This window comes from Lactuca virosa, chromosome 9 (assembly GCF_052849685.1).
Source record: "Lactuca virosa cultivar CGN04683 chromosome 9, Lactuca_virosa_CGN04683_v6, whole genome shotgun sequence".
Lineage (NCBI taxonomy): Eukaryota > Viridiplantae > Streptophyta > Magnoliopsida > Asterales > Asteraceae > Lactuca > Lactuca virosa.
In genome coordinates, this window is record NC_136434.1 from 114,885,679 (window position 1) to 114,904,965 (window position 19,287).

General features: G+C 34.2%; 2 protein-coding genes and 1 long non-coding RNA gene across 3 annotated transcripts; 1 reads left to right on the forward strand and 2 right to left on the reverse strand.

Annotated features, from left to right (window-relative positions):
* The first annotated feature begins 1,234 nt into the window (after positions 1–1,234).
* LOC145136652 (uncharacterized) lies at positions 1,235–8,388 on the forward strand. The gene is made up of 3 exons (XR_013720636.1): positions 1,235–1,444; positions 7,980–8,219; positions 8,334–8,388. It is a non-coding gene; the product is annotated as an uncharacterized LOC145136652 (long non-coding RNA).
* QC (glutaminyl cyclase) lies at positions 3,424–6,094 on the reverse strand. Its single transcript, XM_079074428.1, has 10 exons — positions 5,682–6,094; positions 5,307–5,363; positions 4,974–5,009; positions 4,673–4,737; positions 4,417–4,480; positions 4,195–4,312; positions 4,021–4,118; positions 3,884–3,954; positions 3,735–3,814; positions 3,424–3,669 (listed from the first exon to the last, which is right to left on the reverse strand). The coding sequence occupies exons 1-10, from the start codon at positions 6,078–6,080 to the stop codon at positions 3,557–3,559; spliced, it is 1,101 nt and encodes a 366-aa protein (XP_078930554.1). The 5' UTR covers positions 6,081–6,094; the 3' UTR covers positions 3,424–3,556.
* Positions 8,389–9,220: 832 nt separating the features above from the next.
* LOC145140842 (small ribosomal subunit protein eS10z-like) lies at positions 9,221–10,389 on the reverse strand. The gene is made up of 5 exons (XM_079074221.1): positions 10,301–10,389; positions 10,179–10,227; positions 9,809–10,088; positions 9,577–9,715; positions 9,221–9,416 (listed from the first exon to the last, which is right to left on the reverse strand). The coding sequence occupies exons 1-5, from the start codon at positions 10,301–10,303 to the stop codon at positions 9,327–9,329; spliced, it is 561 nt and encodes a 186-aa protein (XP_078930347.1). The 5' UTR covers positions 10,304–10,389; the 3' UTR covers positions 9,221–9,326.
* Positions 10,390–19,287: the final 8,898 nt, after the last annotated feature.

Genomic DNA, 19,287 nt, shown 5'->3' on the forward strand with positions numbered 1-19,287 from the left:
TTTTGAGCTAAGTATGAATAGTCACACTTCAGCTGTAAGACTTTATTATTCTAGAAATGGGATTTTGATTTGGATTTAGTATTTGGATATTGAAACGTTATGACCACCACTATTATATGTTGTTTTGATATACTGGGATATGATCCTAACATCAATACTTGTTGTGTTCTATATTAACATGTTTAATCCATGAATAATCTTATTATTCTAAACGGTTCATAGTCGGTTATAATTGTGGGAGCAATTATGAAGTAAGACTAATATGAATTGGATTGGTTGACTCTCACCAGATGAAAGTAGGCAAGTGGTTGTAACCAAGTTTCATACGTACTTGTCAGAGAATTAGTATTGAACTGACTCGCATCAAGATCACCTCATGGGCAGTTATAAAAGCCATTTTTAGGGATTTTCTGAACTATGCAAGAGGCTTATGTAGTCAAGATGGGATTTGTTCATATTATGTGTTGAGAGTTAGACATCTAAGGTGCCTTACCAAAAGTTGAACACCATATGAGATTGATTGCGATCCGTATCTCATGTTCAACATGATGTCTGTGACAAAGGGATAACTGATAACTTAGCTTGTACACCAATTGTAGCTTTGAGCTTATGGGGAAATGGGCATTGATAGAATGACACAAAGTCATATGTTGTTAGGAGTAGTGAAATGTTGCTAGCAGTTCACCACTGTCTATATCAGTCTAATATGAGTCTTGCGCAAGTGGGAGATTGAAAGATCTAGTATGATCAAGAGTCATATTAAAGTGATATTGCTAATTAACATATGATCCTAAGGGTCACACTAAAAACAACTTGATACAATTATTATTTATTAGAAATTGGTTTTAATAAATATTCCATAAACTCTTATAATTAATTGGGAAATATTATTTCATGGAAATAATAATTTTTCAAATGACAAGTAACACATTATTTCATATGGTAAGAATTAACATGTCATGCACAACATTTTGGACTAGATAAATCTTTTTTGTCTTTTACCAAAACCCGTAGTTAGTCTATGGAGAGGGAGAATAGCTTCTTTATTTGTTTAATGTAAAGAAATGAAATTTAGAGTACATGCATGGACATAATAATGATGTAGAGACATGTTTGCTTAAAGTGCTTATACCTAATGCTTAATATTTTCCACTTTATGCATAAAGACATGGGGCTTGCATTTGGTTCTTCACTCTAAGAGGAATTGCCGAAAAATGCTCTCTACCTCTCTCACTTTCTCTCTTGCAAAGAATCGATAGAAGTTACTTGCATGCTTATACTCTCTTTAATTTCATACTTTGGTTATGAACTTAAAACTTAAGAAATTAAGAGTTCTACACAAGACTAGCATCTTAAATCAAGTTGCTTTCATGTTGGTGTCTAAAAGGTTCCACATTCTCCATCAACTTCCAAGCCTCCCCTTGAGGATTCAAAGTCTACAAAGGTTGTTAAACTCTTCTTCTTCTTTGGTGCTTGATTTCTTTCCAAACTTTGCAAGAAGATCCATGGTTGGTTATAACTAATTTATAATTGTTCAAAAATACTCAAGTCTTCCATTGCTAAAATCTTGTTTTTGAAACTAATTTTTGAATAAAACTCAAAAATGCTTTATATCATGTTTAACTTAATGGCAATATGCCTAAACAAAATTGTCACTCTTACTTAATATAAAACACTTGATTTTAATGTTTTGTTTTCAATTGTGGTTCAATAACAATATGCCTAAATAATGATAGTTTTTTTCTAAAATCCTTCTCATATGTTAGGTTAACAAATGTGTGAATACAAGTTTGGTTGTAGAATCAAATTTATAGATGGTCAATTTGTCAATAAAACTTACATGAATGCCCATAAATGATGATCGATAAACAAAAAATGATGAAAGACTTATGGTGCGTTTAGTTACGGAAAAATGAGCCGTTTTCCGAAAAAAAAAATCTAAAACAATGAGAATTTTGAAAATGTGTTTAGTTCAATAATTTTTCTAAAATGTTCATAGAAATGAAAACTTTCTGTTTTCCAAAATTACAAAGAGGTTAGAAAATTTTAGAAAACTGATAATTATTGTTTTTCATATTTTTCAAATTTTAAATTTTTTCTAAAATATAAACACACAACCACCTCACGCCACCTCACCCACCCACTCCCAAGCCCCACCATCACCACCACCACCACCATTACCCCACCACTACCACTACCGCCACCGCCACCATCACCGCCCCCACTACCCACCACACCCTAGCCCTAACACCATCATCTTCGCTACCATCGCTACCACCACCTATTGAATTAACTAAGATTTCATGGATTTAAATCCATACATGTATCTAGAAGTTAAAGTGCATGTCATTAAAGCACTTGTACAACTCATACATAGAGATTTAGGTTCATATCACCCAATTCCACTATAAGAGATGGAATTTAACCATCATTGTTTGGATGGAAAACTCATGATGAACACTTAATGATCTTTAAAATTGGATTTGAGAAAGCTTAGGGTTAGAAAACCCCAAATCACCATCAAAACCCCAAACAAACATCTATGATGAAAACTGTTTGCTATATTTAACTACGCGTGCGTATGAGACAGTTTGGTTTGGTTATAGGCCAAAATTGTACCATAAGCATTACAATCGGCAAATGCATTTATGTAGCCATTGGTTATCGATTATGATTGGTTTTGGTTAACGATTTTAATCGATTAATGCATCTGGTTATCGGTTAATATCGTTTAAATCATAATGGTCCAAAATGACATAAAAATAAAAGTTCGTTTCTATTAAAATGAAAACTAAAAGTGCAAATAGTGAAAATCAGAAAGTATGTTCCTATGATTGGCAAAAACATGAAAATCCGTTGCTATTTGTTAATATGCATCTTCTTCTGTTGTACGAGAAAAATCCACAAATATAGGCTGATACTTTGCGAGTTTACATTTGTATCTCAGTCTTCAAATTCTTTTCCTTATTTAATTAATACAATTACCTATTATATATCATTTTTTTTTAATTTTTCTTATATATTCTAGTGGTTGTATTCTGTTATGCATGAGGTGGTTTTACAACAAAACTGAAACCGAACCATTTACATTTGATTAACGGAAATCAAAAACTGCACCATTGTTTTTAGTACTATTCAGTTATAATGGACCGGTTATACAGGCCAATTCAGGTGCGATTTGGGTTTTCAGTTTTTATTTAGTTTAGGACAAAATATTGTACGAAAAATATCTTAAATTATATAGTTTTAAACGCGTAAATTGCACTTCCGTTGCCTAACCACCACCAAAAGTTTATGACATTGTTGGTGACAAGTCACCTCATACTCCACTTTACATTTATTAGCTTATCGAGTTTTGGTCGGTTTAATTTGCAGAATTTAATATAAAACGTGTCTCTGTATGATTCGGATAGAAGTTAGGTGTTTTAGTTAGTAAACGTGACCTATAATATAATATTATCATATAATATTATTTATGGGATGGGATTTTTTCCTCAAGTGTAACTAAACTCTACTCAAAATCACAAAATTGTTTTTCATAATTCTTTACTTCACTTCAATTGAAATGAACTGGGGCCCGCAAGCACATTTGTTCAACAGGTGCCCGCAAATGTTTCCTCAATGGCTGCAGCTTGATCTCGTATAGCTTTGGCCAGAATTTCCCTGTCACTGTAGTAACACAAATTATATGTTAAATAAAAATAAAAATAGATTATGAAATGGAAATCTTTTACCAAAAATCCGTTTTTTATCCGCATCCCATGCTATGCCGTTCAACACATCAATTCTGTTGCCGGATGCTATTAATCCCTCTCTAGAAAAACGAAACAGTGGAATCAGTGATTCCGGAGGTAATTGGAAAGGAGGAATAAAGAGTAAAAACCTCAATTCAGGAAGGAGAATCCATCCAATCACTGTTCCATCCACGGGTGAGATTCTAGCTATGCAGTCACTCTGTTAAAAAATGTTACATTATTTTATTTTATTTTTTAAAAAGAATGATAAAATAATAAAATATACCTGCCAAATGTTTGCCCAAACTTCATTGTTTATGTACTCTAGTTCATTGAGGTTATGCACCTCATAACTTTTATATTTCACCACCAGCTCTGTTATAACTGCATCAATTGGAGAAATATGAAGAATATTAAATTAAGAGAAAAAATGACAATATAATCTCATAATTATAGAAACCTTTCATTGTTTGAGGGTTGATGCGGTATAAGGAAGAGGATCCATCACTTCCAAAGAGGACCTTTCCATCTGTTGCTAATCCCCAGCCATCTTTCATATCATGAGTAAATTTTTTGAACTGTAATAATTAAAAATAATAGAATATAATGCTGGATATTGATTGTTTTTTTTTTTTTTTGTTGAATGGAGATGAAAATGAAGGGATAAATGTGAAGCACAAACTTTGGTTAAATTATATCGGTCATAGATGAAACCAGTTTTTTCCAACCAAGTTACTTGATACAACCTACAAAAAGTCAAAAACACATAACAGTTTTCACATCAGCATTAGAGACTCTTTATATGAAGGTTTAACAAACAAAAATAATGAGGAAAACATATTTGCAGAATGTTTGGAGGTATATTGCATGAACCTTTTCTTGTAAATGTATAATGGCATAAATAGTTTAAATTGCAAAATAAAAGATTGCTAACTGACCTTTGATCCAAAAGAGTTAGACCCTCTCCAAAATAAGCGTAATCCATGTTTTGCAGGGCTTTGATCTGGGGATACAAAGAACATAATCAATTTTAAGTTTCAAATATTGTAGTTGCAGATTTCTGATTCATTTTCCCTAAATATTTGGAGATTCATTTTATCATCTTTATTTGGAAAATATAAATATAAAAACCTTACGCCGAAAGATGCTTTATCAAATGAAAATGCAATATAATGTGATTATAACCTTAGGGAACCCATTGTTACACAGAACACACTTAGAAGGATGAACATAATGTACCTTTCCAGTCTGAAGATCAACTTCCCTAACTGATGACTGGAACCACAAAAAGAAACTGTCAATGAAGGAATCATACATGAACCAAAACATAATGTGAACTTTAACTAGTAAGAGTACCATAACCATATTCAGTTCTAACAAGGTCAGCAATTTATATGAATTTAAAACAGCCATGAGTCATTTTGACACATGATTTTTATGTGTAGAAGAACAAGCTATTTTGCTTTATTTAGCTTTTTCCAGATACAGTATGACTTTGTAATGCTCAGCAACTAGACTTAACTGATGCAGAGTATGAGAATTCTGCTAATTTGATATGAAATAGATACTCACACGTCCATTGAGACCTGTTGACTCCAATAATGTATCGTTCCCTCCATACAAAAGTCCCTGAAAGCAAACCGCATGCTTACCAATTATTCTCCATTGCTAATGCCAAACTTGATACTTATCAAATCCACAATCAATATGGAAATGTTATAAACAGCCCCAAAACGTTATGCAATCTACTGTATTTTGCGATGAAGATCGATTTTTGTATTAAATTTTGATACATGCATCAATTTTGAAAGCGAAAAAGTAACGGAACTGACATCCAGAGTCATTGTATAGCTCGCTTTTGGAATCGAAGGCAGTAACTAAGAAGAAATCCAATATCTAAAATGAACAATCATCATATACATCGAAAGACCTAAATGAGGAATTAACCTGTGTGAAAGCAGCAGGGTCGTGAGGGAACTCGTTGACGACTTCGATTGAGTGAATTTGTTCAGAAACAACGTCTGTGGATCTGAAGGAACTCCAGGTATTCCAAGAAAGGGCAATCACGGCTAACGCGGACACGACTGAAACGAGGAAAACGGTCTTTCTGGTTCGAAAAGGAGAATTAGAAGAGATAGGCATTGGAGGTGGTTGTTGGGGTTTAACGAGGCTCGATCGCTTACCATGAGCTTTCTTTCTCAAGGATCCGGCAGCCATGTGGAGTTGGACATTTGACTTGGGAATTTGGGGGAAAGACGAGGAAGACGATCTGATTCGGGGGTTGTTGAACAATGCTAAAATGCTCCAATGACCGGTGAGGAGTAGCTTCGGCGGCCGTTTTTCCATGTTTAACTTGGCTTTTTTTCTGTTTTTTAAGCATTTATAATATTAATTAATCACTATTTTATATTTTTATTGCAATAAAATGAAACATGCTTGTTAATTTAAACTTCCATCATTTTCAAATTTACACTAATAAATCAGTTTAATTATATATCACTAAATAGTATGATTTAGGGCAAAAGAACTATATATTGGTGGATTTAGACATGCAATGGGTTGTTTCTTGTACCAATAGCTTGACCAAAAGTTTGACCATATAGTGGAATAAGAAATAAACTTGATCGGAAACAAATTGTTAGGGTACACATATTGGTTTCCATGAAAGACTTGGTTTGATGACATTAAGGTTCTTGATGCTTTGTATTGTCCTCTGTTGTTTGCTATAAAAGTAGAACTTATTAAAGTTTGGGTTATTATTGATCGAATTGATAGAATGAAGTGAAAATTCTATAAAAAAAAATGATCGATTGATTAAAATTCACTGATATTGAATGAAAAACTGAGCAACTCACGATTAACGAGGCTTTTATACCAAATTTTTTTGGAACGGGCTTTTATACCAATTGAATATAGATTTTATCAATAGTAGATCCAAGTTGTAAATTCATTAACAATCAAATAGATTAAAGACATGAGAGCTGAAAATAGATCCGTCATTCGGTCACCAAAAGTTATAGATTTTTTGTGATGATAACCGAAAAAATCTTGTGATAACTAACTGATTCAACAAGCTAATTCATTATTTAATTGATTATTTATAGTGCTCTAACACATTTTGTCCAAGGAGTAAGACCCCCTATCCTTTCGGATTTTGTCACATTCTCTCAAACAACCCAATTTATCATTATCCAATTATCAAGACCGCCCCAAAGAAACATTCAAGTAATGTCTTCCAATAACTCAATCGTCTTGTTAGGAGCTCTAAAAAGCGAAAAATAATAAAAACTTAACCTCCCCAATGCCAAAAACCTTACTTTTGCTAAGATTAACTTTCAAAGTGGTGGCAAGGTAAAAACATCTAAAAATTTATACCCACAAACATAACATTATTCGCATACATAAGAGGAGATAAATAAAGACCATTATGAGGCAAATGAATACCTTGAAATATAAATATATCACAAGCTTCTTTCAACAAAGTACTAAGGCCCTCCATTGCAATACTAAATAAAAAATGTGAAAGGGGACTACCTTGCCTTACGTCTCTCCTAGTGAAAAATTCTTTTGTTGGTGAACCATTGACCAAAACGGAAGTTTTACCACACTGAACTAAGGCCACCCCTAATTTTGAAGGTCAGTATATATAAAAAAAAGTCTTAGAATATTTAAATTCTTATGGTTTGTCAAAGTCTCACTTCATTGTGTTGTAAGAGAGAAAAAGATGAAAAATCCTTAAGGTAGTATGTAAACTCCGAAATTGATCTTAGAAGATAGAAATTGTTAAAACCTTGGTCCTTGGTAATTATAAAGAATTGATCAATTGAACAATAAATTCAAATTTTCGTGTAATATTGTATTCATTTCTAGTGTTGATCAACTTAAGGTATTATTTGCATCCTTTCCATTATTCTTTGATCTTTAATTTGTTCTCTAATCGTGAAAACATGGGATAATGACTTAAAAGGGTAATATATTATTTGATTTGTACACATTTAGTCACTAACTTTTTTTTTCGTTCACATTTGCCCCTTTAACTTGTTAAACTGTACATATTTAGTCCTTATGACTGGCTACTCCAGGTTAGCCGGTAAAAATGACTTAATAGGGTAATATATTTCTCACTTTGTACACATTTAATCCTTAATATTTTTGTACACATTTAGTCCTTAATATTTCTTTTTGTTGCAAAATAAGTCCTTTTTGTTTTTGTACTCATTCAGTACTTATGAATAATTTCTTTAGGTTTTTCTCGCGACATCTTATGTGGGATAGCCATATGGTGGTGGGATAGGTTGAGGTGGTCCTGCTATAGGCTGTAGGCCAAGATACCTGGTGCGGGCCGGCTGTAAGTCGTAGGCACTGAGGCTCGAGAAGAGCGATTGGGTTAAGGCGGCATGCTGACAAACCCTGGGTATTCCAGTCCGATGACTGATTGGACCTGTTGCATGTTGGCATTCCAGTCAGATAACTGATTAGGAGAAGGTATTCCAATCTGATGAGTGTGGGCCTGTTATGCATTATAACACGTTTGTTGTATCGGGTATTTTGGGGGAAACTCACTAAACTTTGTACTTACCCGGTTGTTTATGTTTTCAGGTTCTATCGTTGATCGTGGGAAGGAGAATGCATGAATGTACACACTCATCAACAGTATTGACGATTCCGCGTTTCTTATATTACTCATCAACAACCCCACACACTTCATTAATGATTGTCCCACATTCATAAGTAAGTATGAAAACAAAAATGACTTATTTTGAAACAAAAAAATATTAAAGACTAAATGTGTACAAAAATATTAAGGACTAAATGTGTACAAAATGAGAAATATATTACCCTATTAATTCATTTTTCCCGGCTAACCTGGAGTAATCGGTTATAAGGACTAAATGTGTACAGTTTAACAAGTTGAAGGGGTAAATGTGAACGAAAAAAAACTCAGTGACCAAATTCAAATGTATACAAATCGAAAAATATATCACCCTTTTAAGTCATTATCCCTGAAAACATTGAGATGGAAAAATTGAGGTTTAATGGGTTGAATAATGCTTTTTGAAAATTTGGATAGTACGAGGCAATGTGCATTTTGATTTTTAAGGATTATGATGAGGTATGGACGTATTAAAGGGCACATGGCCTAGGCATCCTTCATCAGAATTCTCGCCTTTAGCAACCACTTTTATTAAGAAAATAAAACAATAACAAAAAAATGACCGATATTTAGATAAGTTTAAATCGCATGCATAAAATAAACCAATTGTTCATTTCAAACAGTTAAAAACCGTTTTAATAAAATTGGTTTTACAGGGAGAATCATTACTAAAACTGAATCCATAAAAATCTGAATAAAAAGCCGTTTTTGATCATGTCATAAACATCCACAACAACACATGCTAAGATAACGCAACATTTAGACAAAATAAAACGTTAATATGAATCCTTGAAGGCATTCAGATCACAAAAATAAAGAACAAGATCCACGATTTAACAAAATTATCGAATAACACAACTCAAGTACCATAACAATAGCATTCGTCTAATCCTTACATTTAAAGATTCAACAACCCAAAACTATGAAATTCTAATGTTTTAAGAAAAACTTGAACTTGGTGGAGCACCTGCAGCACCACCTCCAAATCCACCACCACCACGGCCAAAGCTGGGTCTTCCACCAGCACCCTACACATATTATTAAACTACTTGTTATGGTAAAAGTATCACAAAGAAGTACACGATCTGATGATATAAAACCAATGTTCAATCACAAGTTATAACCAAGTATCTATCATAATATGGATTCAATTGCAGAGCTCGAGTGAAGAGGAACAATAATGGTTACCCTGTTAAAAGCAGGCTGATAGTCGGCCGGAGCTCCACCCTTTTCACCGCCGAATTCCCCAGGAGGCCCTCTTGGACCACCGCGATACCCATCCCGGTCACCGAATCTTGGTCTATCACCTTCAAATCTAGAAGGGCCGCTGAAAATTCAATCATAAAATAAACATCAGGGAACCAAAAACATCAACTTTTTTATAACAATGAGGTAAACGAACAGATTCAAAGATATTTACCGGGGACGGTCGCCGGGAGGTCCACCCATCGGACGTCCGAGGGGCTTGGCTGACTTCTTCAAAGTAGCAGGTACGATGTCAGATGGAAGATTGAGGTAAGTTCTGAGGAACTCGATCCCATCGTTGGTGAGATACCAGTAGTAATGCATCCAAGCAAATGTCTCGCGGACATATTCCTTCGATTTAAAGCTCTGCATAAGCTTAATCACCTGCAAATTCGGTACATCGATGTCTGGGTGCTTCGCCAAATTGTAATCCTTTTTAGCGTAGCAAACACCCTCTGTATACACATTAACATCATCAATCACTGTAAATATCATGGAATAGCTTTAAAAACGCTTCAGATACGTAAGTAGAGCGGGATTTAGACCTTGGAAGAGGTATTTGGAAATAGCCTTACGATTCTTCTCGGGTATAATCTGAATATGAATTAATTTGAGATTAGAGTCACGTAGTTTCGTAAGAAAATCAAAATGGGTGAAGACGACTTACCATGATTGCTGATTGAGAATGGATGATCGGAAGGGTTAGGGTTCTTCTTTGTAGCAGCAGCGGAAACCCTAGTTATGTTGATGTTCATAAATAAGGAATATTAATCATGTGGTGTGATCTGCGCCACTGACCTTAAAGCCCATTTCCCATGGCCCATTAAGTGTGGCTGGATTTCTTAGTGTTTAGTGTTAGAAAAGCCTTTCACTCATTATTGGGCTATGGGTAAGTTATAAAATCTAACTTCTAAATAACTTTTTTTTTAAAGACACTTGTAGAAATAAAATTATTATAAGCTTTAGGGAGTAATAATTAAAATGGATTATGTTGAAGGTGACGATTAAATATATTTTGGGTATTAATAATGTATTATGCTCGAATGAATGGCATGTAGACACGCACATGGGTGGAGGTTTTTTTTATCTGAGTTGGTTTTTATCTAAAAACAAACATTTTGCATCATTGCTGTGTCATCTAAGTAACCATTCCTAATGCATACTTCCATGCGGAGGTTAGTTTTCACTTTTGTTTTGATATTATCATGTCTTTAGGACAACAACAAATTCCAAAAGTATCATAGAAGCTTAAATGGTTAGTAATCATATGACATGGCGACTGAGAATAAAAAATATAGTTTATTTTCTTTCAACCAAGCTAAAATATCTAGGGCTTTAAATGTGTTTAAATTTGTATGGACCAAAAATGTTTGATTTCATATAACGTTCCAATTCGCTACTTAAGGATGGAAGTATGTTGTCAATTACTAACATTCTCTTGTAAAGTATTATAAAGTTTGATATTTGCATCCTCGTCACGGTTAGCACTTAGATGTTCCAAATGTCACCCCTCCTCAAATGGTCAATTATTGGATTTTTTTCTTACAAAATATCATTAAGATTAGCAACGTGATGCAAGACAAAATTGGATTTTTTTAGTTAAATTTAATTTGTCGTCAAAATTTTCAAATGAAATGTGTTCGCCAACATTTATACTAGGGGATAATGACTTGAAAGGGTAATAAACTTTCAACTTTGTTAACATTTAGTCATTAAACTTATTTTCATTTTTTATTTGTCACTGAACTATTTGAAATTGTTCATATTTTATCCTTATGACCGGTGACAACCGGTCATAATAGTAAAATGTGAACATTTTTAAATAATTCAGAGGTAAACCAAGTACGATAAAAATGTTTAATAACTAAATATGAACAAAAACGAAAGTTCATTACTCTCTCAAAAAAGTTCAATGACTTAATGTGAACAAACTTCATCTTGTATTATGTTTTAGCAAATTATTTATTTTTGTTAAATTTTAGCAACATTTTTTGATAAAGAAATCTAAGAAAAACAAAACAAAACTCTAAAAAAAAAAATTTAAAAATGAAAAACCGAAACCAAAATAAAAAACCAATGGTTTGGTATGTTCCAAAATTAATAATCGAAATTTCCGATTTGATTTTGGTTTAACAAGAAAAACTTATCATTCTCACCCATTGTTGTTAAGAAATTGTGTTTTATAGTTAGAAATTGCATTGTATTATGAAAGAAAAAAAAATTAAAAATGATATATATTTTTTTAAAAATAGTTATTTAAATATAAATGGTTTTTTCTAAAACTTTTTAAAATTATGAGTGACTTTTTTGAAAGAAAAATAAAATAAATAAATAGCGGCTTTTCACATAAATTGTTGAAAATATAGCTGTTTTTTTTTTTAAATGTGTTTGTAAAGGTAATGGGGATGTGTGTTTTGGGCTCAACACTTCATAAAACATGTTAACAATTTAATCAACGCTATATGTCTAGTTAAATAATCATAAATTTCAATAATTATTCAAACTTTTTAAGAAAATACAATTGTTGGCTCTAAAATATGGTTTATACTTTACTTTTCTAGGAAAATGTATTTTTATGTCTAGGACCGTAAATAGTTTGGTGTTTACGGCTGTATATGAGTTTACGGTTGTGTTTACGGCCGTGAACAGGTTTACGGCCGTAAACCCATTCACGGCCAACTGTCTCATATATATAGGGTGAGGAGTGCATGAGAGGAGAGTCATAAGAGAAGGAGAGCATATTGTAGAGAGAGAAACTAGAGAGAAGAATAGTGTTTGTGTGAATCTTTTGTAAGGATCTTCATTCATTCATCAATACATCAGATTCATCATCTTCTTCTTCTCCTTCTCTTCTATTTTGATCTGGCATCATCCGTTTGATTGGGATTCCGCACCATCAAATGGATCTGATTGATACACAAGCAGATTGGGGACTTACAAGTGGTATCAGAGCTTGGATTGTATCAATCAATTTTGTCAGATTTGGAGCGTATTTGATCTTATTTTTGAAGGGTTTTTGCGTTTTTGGATAGATCTTTAAAAATTAGGGGGAGGGGGGTTGTTCTTCGCGTTTTTGATAAAAACGAGTTTTAGATCGAGTTTTGGAGCAAAAATTGTGAAAAACGTCGTTTTTCTTCGCATCTGAAGCAGGGTTTACGGCCATTGAAGGGTTTACGGTCGTAAACCCATTTACGGCCGTAATCAGTTTGCGGATAGGGTTTCTCGGCGGCGGTGGCGTTTGCGGCTAGGGTTTCTCGGAGTTTACGGCCCACGCACGTGTACGGTCGGGGTTCACGATCCTCGGTGTGCGGCCAGCCTCGCACGTGTACGGTCAGGCGGGTCCACGGTCCGAAGTTCACGGCCAGCCTCGCACGTCTTCGGTCAGGCGAGTTCGACGTTTACGGCCCGCGTTTCCGGTTAGCCTCGCGTTCTCGGCTCAGCAGTGTTTCCGGTTCGCTTGGTTCTCGGCAGCAGCCTCGCACGCACGCGTGTAGTGCTCGCAGCAACAAATAATCAAAACGATTTTTGGGGTTGCCAGGTTTCGAACCCGGGTCCCTTGCTGCATCAGCCACACGCCTTACCAACTCATTATATCCCTTCGCTTCTTAATTCAAATATCGTATCTACACTTCTTTATTTTCGCAAATTTAACACTTTTAACCCAACAATAAATTTTCTTTATTTTTAAATTACATTTTCAACTTTTAGTTTTTAATTTTTGACTTTTGACCTTAAATTTTGACTTTGACCTTCAAGTTTGACATTTGACTTTAAACTTTGATTTTTTCGTTTAACCTTCAAATTTTCAAATTTAGCTTTTCGGTTTGACTTTTAAGTTTGACTTTTTAAATTTGACTTTTAAGGTTGACTTTTGAGTTTTTAGTCAAAGGGCATATTTTTAATAAAAATGAGCTCCTCATCCATTCCGGTAAATGAAGTTTCATGTACTCCATCTTGTGAAGCTACGATTAAATTTTTTCGCAAACAAATTGATTTGCTAAAAAGGGAAAATGAGGACCTAAAATACGAAGGATATCAACTTAGGAAATGACAGAAACCCTTAAAAGCACAATTAGAAGCCAAAACAAAAGATTTTAGAAAACTTCAAGAAGAATACAGTAATAAATGTGCAAACTATAGATATGTGACAGAACAACTTGCAGAGTTAACTGCTGAACTTGACACATTAAAACATAAGTTTGAAAATGCGGATTTTAATTTCAGAAAATTTGATGTCTTGAGTGAAGTAGTTGCATCAATGATGGAAAATAGTTTGAGATTTAAAAATAATCAGTCAAAGGGTTTAGGGTATGATAAAGTGCCTCCTCCTTTTAATCACACCTATCAGTATAACCCTTTGACAAAAGAGGAAATGGACAGAGAGGCACATCTCAAATATGGCAAACGTGTTGTATTTGTGTCGGCAAGTGGTCCTCAGATTGAAAATACTAATGCTTCTACTTCCTATGCAGATTCACCACTAAGTCATCGCAAGCAAGAAGCTGAAGAGAGTGTGTCTGATAATAAGATTATTTCAAAGTCTGATGTTTTTGTTTCAAACGATGCTAATCTTGTTTCTAACTCTAAAACTAATGCTTTGTCTTGTGCTGATTATGTGTCAAAGTCTGATGACTTAAATTTTTTCGATATATTTGATGATATCTTTGATAATTCTGCCGTGGTTGTGCCAGAAAGTGTTGAGCTGAACGATTCTAATGCTTCTACTTCTTGTGCAGGTAAAGTAACGGAAGATGAGAACAAGGAGAAAACTATTGAACAAACTAATGTCTCCTTGAACTCTGAATATGTTGCTTCTGATCAACCTGCTGTTGAGAAATACAGGCCACCAAAACAAGCAAAATAGAGTGCTTGCTGTAATTGTGCTTGTGGGAACAATAAGAGACAAGGCATGGACACGCCACCAGGGGCAGGAAGAAACAATTTCCCAGTGAAGAAAAAGACATGTTTTCACTATGGAACACCTCGACACATTGCCAGAAATTGTCCAAATCGCGCATACATTCCCTACTACGCACATGGCTGGCAGAACGCACCAAGAGGGAAATTTTCCAAAAGAAATCCCTCAATGTCACGTTCAGACAATGGCGACTGGAATGCCACGAAGAGCATGAGTTCAACTCCCAAGGCCAAGAAATCAACTCCCAAGGGAAAGAAGGGATTGTCGGCCAAGAAGTCCAATCCAAGAGATACTCCAGTGAAATCAAGACCGGTTAGGTCAAAGTCATCTCGACGATCAGCTTCAAGTTCAAAATCAAGTGCCGAGGCACCCATCCGCTCGAAAAAGAAATAGGTTAAACCCGACTACAGATGGGTACCAAATGTTCAATCTCTCAAATCTTCTAATGATTATAATATTTCTACATCTTCTGTTTGTGATAAACAGGACATGTCATGGGAGTGTACCTTGCAAAGATGACAAAGTTCAACCCAGTTTCAAAATGGACTGGGTTCCAAAGACCAACTAATCCCGCTCTGTGTCGGAGCAGCTATGGAGGCATGTCATTAGACTTCAGTTTGTTGATAGTGGTTGTTCCAGGCACATGATAAGGAGGCATCTCTCAACTGTACTACATTCAGAACTTTGTTTGAGAGTATGTGTCCTTTGCGGGAAAGAAAGAAAGGAAGGGATCACTCATGGGTTTTGTGCTTAATGACATGAAGAATTTTCGGATCTGTTTTGAGGTTATGCGTGATGTTCTCAGACCTTCTGGATGCAAATTCAATCGGTGACTTACGGTTTGATTTTTCTTCTCGATACTCCTGAGTTTTTCTTAAGCTGATTTGCTTCAAAGACAAAATTTTGTTTTAGGATAGTTTAAATTTGCGCATTTACTTTCGTTTCTCTCCTATGCACAAATTTAGGGGGAGAAATAAAAACAAAACAAAAATTTTAAAATTTTAAAAAATCCAAAAACATTAGAAAATCATAAAATCCAAAAATATGTTGTTAATGGAATGTGCTTGCAGGAGATGTGTTGGGAAGTGCTATCAACAAGTGTAACAGGCAATCGTCTTTTGTGTAAGGTACCAATGTTGAATTGTCTAGGCCCTGTGTTCAATGTGCTGGTAGGCACGAAAGATTTAAAATCGACTTGACTAGGCATAGATGAAATTAAGGAATCTAGAGACTTGAAAAATATTGACCTAGATAGATCCATTTAGCCTGACAATACGACGCTCGGATAGGTTGAGCAGGGAGATATACATGAGATTCTGCGGATACACTAAATAATTTGTATCTAGAACTGTGGTTTAACTCTTCCTTGATGTACGGACTCTGTCCTTAATTCCGGTATTGATGGGGCGACTGGGAATTCCGATAAAGTAGGTCTGTAGGAAATTATTTTCTTGCTTTCTTTCTGTTAATCGTATGTTGCCTCATCTGCGTGATTGAAATACATCTGACCTGGACTGCAACATATGCAATTCTATTTATCTGCATCTTATATCTATGCAATTCTTCCTGTCTGTTAGTCATATGTTGTCTCCTTTGCGTGATTGAAATACATCCGAACTGGTACATAGCATATGCACCATTCTACTTCTCAATCCCTCTAAATCTGGTTAGTCATATGTTTCACCCTCTGCGAGATTGGAAGAGATCCGACATGGGTGTATAGCATATGCATTCTAAATCTGACTTCTCTCATAATAATTGTCTGCTCACCTAAAGTAAGGAGTACTTTGGAAGTTCCTGATTATTGGGGTATGTCAGGAAGCGGGAAACATGTTCTAGTACATTTAAAATTGAACAATCACTAGGCTGTCTGTAGATCTCGCTGCTCAATTTAGATAGACAACAATATCTTTGGTCGTCGTCAGCTGAATGGTCCTTTAGGAATATTATCTAGGAACATAGGATCACATTGTCTTGTCACTTGTAGTATGTCCTAATTTTGTCACAATCTCTCGTGTTTAAGTGGACCATAATATCGGTGATTGACCAGATCTAGACATGCAGTCGTGTACTGATAAACGGATAAAGGCTGTCTAAAAACTTTGATCCCAAATCACTCTTAAAGTTAGCTATTATTTTTGTTTTTGTTAAATTTGTTCATAGTTTTCTTCTAATTTAAAAAAATTAGGGGGAGAATTAAAAAATTTAATATACCAAACAAAAATCAGAAAAAAAAGTGTTATTTCTGTTTTATTTCTTGTTCAGAAAAATAAAAAAAATCCAAAAATATTCTTGTTTCTGTTTTTATTTTTCCAGAAAAATATGAAAAATCCAAAAATATTGTGTGCTAAGTTTTATTTTAGTTTTGTTTCTATTTTTAGCTTTGTTTGTCTTGAAAAGTGAATCCAGATGTAGATGAGACTCGTGGAGACTGTATCAAGAATTTCTGAGCCAAAACTTCATCCGTGAGTGTCGAAGAATTTTCATTCAAAGGAGCAAGAAATGAAGATTATTCTTTCAACATTCAATCTTTCAACCCTAGAAGCAAGGTCAAGCAATTGAAGATTATGTGACGGGTTGCATTGAAGCCTCCTCAATCAGTCTGCTGCTATCTAGGAACCTGCTGAAGTGATCCAGAAGAGTGTTTCTCTATATTGTTCTCTCTGAAGATTCTCAAGCTGAAAGCGCCATCTTTCAAGAATCCCTACAAGAAGCCTCCTCACCCAATGTGCGTTCAATGTCAAATTCTGCAGAAAAGCCCAACTGCTCAAGATGAAGTCATTTATTGAAGATTCATATGTTCATCTTGATGTTGTGATGAATTTGAAGATTAATGCTGAAGCCAAGCTCCCAATGAAGATTGACAAGAAAAGCCAGCTACTTTTTAGGGGGAGCTTGTTGGGTCAATTAGAAAAGAAAGTTATAAACCAATGGGGAGATTGTTGGGTCTAAAATATGGTTTATACTTTACTTTTCTAGGAAAATGTATTTTTATGTCTAGGACCGTAAACAGCTTGGTGTTTACGGCTGTATATGAGTTTACGGTTGTGTTTACGGCCGTAAACCCATTCACGACCAACTGTCTCATATATATAGGGCGAGGAGTGCATGAGAGGAGAGTCATAAGAGAAGGAGAGCATATTGTAGAGAGAGAAACTAGAGAGAAGAATAGTGTGTGTGTGAATCTCTTGTAAGGATCTTCATTCATATCATCAATACATCAGATTCATCATCTTCTTCTTCTCCTTCTCTTCTATTTTGATGTGGCATCATCCGTTTGATTGGGATTCCGCACAATCAAACGGATCTGATTGATACACAAGCAGATTGGGGACTTACAACAATATTAAATATAAATAAATTGTCCGGATAACATCAAAAATATCTAAATTCTAAACAACTTCACTTTCATTTTTACCAATTCAACTTTCATTTTCGATATCCTTTTATAATAGTAGATATACTAATGTGATGTATGTCAATACATGCATCCTTTTATAACAACATATATAATGTAACATGTATTATTTTATAAACATTATGATTTAATGTATGTGAATTTATATATTGCATAATTTTATAACATAAAATTTATATATATAATACTGGTTTCGGTTTTTCGGTTTTTTTTTTTTTTTTTTTGGGGGGGGGGGGTTGTTTTCTTATTTCATAGATTACTTCATCAACAAACGTTGCTAAAATTTAACAAAAATACATAATTTGCTTGAACATAATACATGAAGTTTGTTGACATTCAGTCATTGAATTTTTTTGAGAGGGAAACGAACTTTTAACTTTGTTCACATTTAATCATTAATTTTTTTGTTCATTTTTTATTTGCTCATGACTATTTGAAAATGTTCATATTTTACCCTTATGACCGGTTGTAACCGGCCATAAGGGTAAAATATGAACAATTTCAAATAATTCAGGGACAAATAAAAAATAAAAAAAATAGTTAATGATTAAATGCGAACAAAATTAAAAATTTGGTACCCTTTTAAGTTAGCGAAATCTCCAGAAAAGTCCTAAAATTTTACCGTAATTTACGAAAAAGCCCCAAACTAAAATTTGTTTACGAAAAAGCATGAATTACCGGTAAAAATGACGATTTGACCCCTTTTTTCCGGTTTACCGGTTTTATTACTTACATGTTTCACTAAAGTCCCATTATTTTACCCTAATTTGCGAATAAGTCCCAAAATAAAATTTACTGATGATTTGGCCATTTTCTTCATGTAACATACATTTTATCGGTTTCATTGCTGACTTAGACACCTAGTCATTAAGTTAGCTGACAAGATGAATACGATTGGTTATATAATGTCACATTTACTAAAAAATTTGATATTCATCTCATCGGCTCATTTATGACTATGTATCTATGTCAGCAATGAAACCAATAAAATGTGTGTTTCCATTAAAAAAGGGCAGAAAATGAGTTGATGTCTGATTAGATGGATATATTGGGTTACATAAGATTAGATAGATAATTTGATATTTCTTATAAACGTAAAAAATAACGTAGTTGTTGTTAGTTTATTTAACTATTGTAGTCGTCGTTGGATGCATTTTATGTTCCAAAAAGATATACAATACATCAGGATATCAATTTTTATGCTAAACATGGCATTATATAACTAAACATATTCATCTCATCATCTCATTTAATGACTAGGCGTCCGGGTCAGCAATGAAACCGGTAAAATGTATGTTACATAGAGCAAATGATCAAA